At 43.0% G+C, this 2,500-nt stretch overlaps 1 protein-coding gene across 2 annotated transcripts in view; it reads left to right on the forward strand.

The window, feature by feature from the left end:
* The window catches only part of LOC138011628 (stabilin-2-like), a 100,918-nt gene that overhangs the window by 38,545 nt on the left and 59,873 nt on the right, over positions 1–2,500 (forward strand). For both annotated transcript variants that reach the window (XM_068858735.1, XM_068858736.1), the window contains exons 21-22: positions 357–468; positions 2,003–2,189. In XM_068858735.1, the coding sequence (XP_068714836.1) occupies positions 357–468; positions 2,003–2,189 (299 nt within the window). The remainder of the gene's footprint in view (positions 1–356; positions 469–2,002; positions 2,190–2,500) is intronic.

Raw genomic sequence — 2,500 nt, forward strand, 5'->3', positions numbered from 1 at the left:
AACAAAAGGAAAATTCCCTTGAGAACATCACGTGGTCTGAAATGGGAAAACAAAACGTACAAGCTAAAGAGGTCTATTGGTAGCCAAATGAAATCGAGAATTTCGACTACCATATACAGTCATCTCATCGCCTACTACCGAACACCGTTAACTTCTTTACACTGTTCAACCTGGGCTTTACATCTCGATTCTTTTTGTCCGACGAAGATTTCCTCGCACTCCCCCGGCTTCCCCCTCCCCCTTCCCCCTCCCCCCTCCCCCCCTCTCTGTAGTCAGGCGGTCCGCTTTAGCAATCGAGATCCTTTGGAATATCATTTTGATTTAAGAAAAAAAATTAAGTCTCTTTTTCTCTACAGTGCCTTGATAAAGTGGCTGGCAACGGAAGTTGTATTTGTGGAGCCAATTATAAAGGAACCGCTTGCGAGCTTTGTCAACAAGATGACAAATTTGGACCGCTTTGCAATCAAAGTAAGTTTTCTTATAGAATTCGTCAATGAAGTGAAATGAAATGTCATTTCACCATTGCTCACCATAGAGTATTCAGTAGCTCAGTGGTTAGAGCATCCGACTAGATCACGGAGGGTCGTGGTTCAATTCCCAACTGGAAGTCGGATTTATTCCGAATTTCCAATGGATGCAATTTACAACATATATCATTCTCACATTTGCTCACTTAGGTTGTTGGTTGGCACATCTCAGATATGCTTTAAGCTGACTGCGCGATGCAGTTACGAGCTATGCTGTCAGTTGTCATTATTTAACTTTGTAACTGCGTGATGCAGTTCTAGTGAAAAACCCATATTTCACCCTTGCTCACCACAGAGTCACCAGTAGCTCAGTGGTTTAGCGATAGATCACGGAGGGTCGTGGGTTCAATTCCCCTCTGGAACTCGCGTGTTTTGTGAGTTTCCAATGCATGCAATTTCAGCAACATATATCATTCTCACATTTGCTCACTGAAAATGTAAGTTAGAATTATCATCGTAATTAGATAAGTAACTTACGAGGTGGCTAGCAAGCCTAAAAAATCCAGTCTTGAACTGGATTCGAGTCTATGACCACGCGATTGCACTGCACTGCTCTACCAACTGGGAACCGGTCAATTGCGAGTTTGTTCCATATCCTGAATGAGGTGAAAGTATGTTTGGAGAAAATATCTTGAAGTCGTTTACACTGCAACTGTGAAAAGGAAACGATTTCCTAAACGAAAGATCATGGTATTTAACCCTTCCATTCCCACGATCGAAGCGTTTATTCTCCCAACTTGTACCATAGAGTTTTTTTTGGGTAGTCATGAGAATTTAATGTTATATAAAGATCTCACCTCTTAAGCTGGTAATTATCTTCATTCTCAATACCTGTCTGACCGACATTTCATTGAAATTGTGAGGAGAATTTACATACCGATCACGGTCGATCACTCCTGGGAGTCAAAGAGTTTTAATGAAACAACTTGAGTAGTTGTATTAAAAATGCCTGAAAAAAAAATCCGGGCTTGAACGGGACTCAGGACGGGACTCGATCACATCCAGGTGATCTGGTGACGTAATTCGGAGGACTGGGGAGAAAAATTTTAACGCCGTATCCCACAACCGTGCGCGGCCCTATATTTTTTAATTCAACATGGCAGAGGCGAGGTTAGATCTCGTCGGTTCTACTTTAATGTTCATTCAGTAGCAGGAAATGTGGTAGACACGGAATGATCTGTTGAGTTCTGGCGCTGGAAATACTGCAGGGAGTTTGGAAACAACACCTAAGGCCGCGCGCGGTTGTGGGATACGGCGTTAAAATTTTTCTTCCCAGTCCTCCAAATTACGTCACCAGATCACCTGGATGACAGTGCGATTGCGCTTCAGTGATCAAGCCAGCTGAGAGCACTGATGCTGCACGCTAATCCGGAGCTCAACCAGCTGAGCCAACCGGCCGACGATTACTCACCTTCTACAACTGACTTCGTTGTACTTTTATGCTTATTCTGTCATTGTGATCTTTACCCTTGAAGCTTGCACCTGTATGTACGGGAAATGCGACAATGGTCCCATGGGAAATGGCACTTGTGTACCTCATTCCTGCCTAACTGGTTTCCATGGCGACAATTGTGACCAGCGTGATGTCCCTTGCCTTGATCCTTCGTCGAGTCTCAGATGTCACGCGTTTGCCTCGTGTGTGCGTCAAGGAAAGGTTGACAGGTGCGTTTAATTTGGAAGTAAACGATTTTGATCTTTTTCATCGTAATTAGCTCATTTTATGAACATAAAAGTAAAATAGAAACAACTTTCTTATGCAAAGTGATGATTAAACTGTGTATAGCTGGGTCACTACGCTTGTAAAGGTCAAAACAGTTGCAACATTTTTTCATTGCTAATCGCCTTTCCGACACCAATGCTGCACAGCTCTCTATGAAAGTTGCCTTAGATCGTATAGCGATTTGCTCCTTTACCTCTCAGTTAGATCGTGTAAGGACACAGCTCTATTGCTTTTTCGTTGATGTTATTGGCCT

The sequence above is a fragment of the Montipora foliosa genome, chromosome 7 (assembly GCF_036669935.1).
Source record: "Montipora foliosa isolate CH-2021 chromosome 7, ASM3666993v2, whole genome shotgun sequence".
In the NCBI taxonomy this organism is placed as follows: Eukaryota; Metazoa; Cnidaria; class Anthozoa; order Scleractinia; family Acroporidae; genus Montipora; species Montipora foliosa.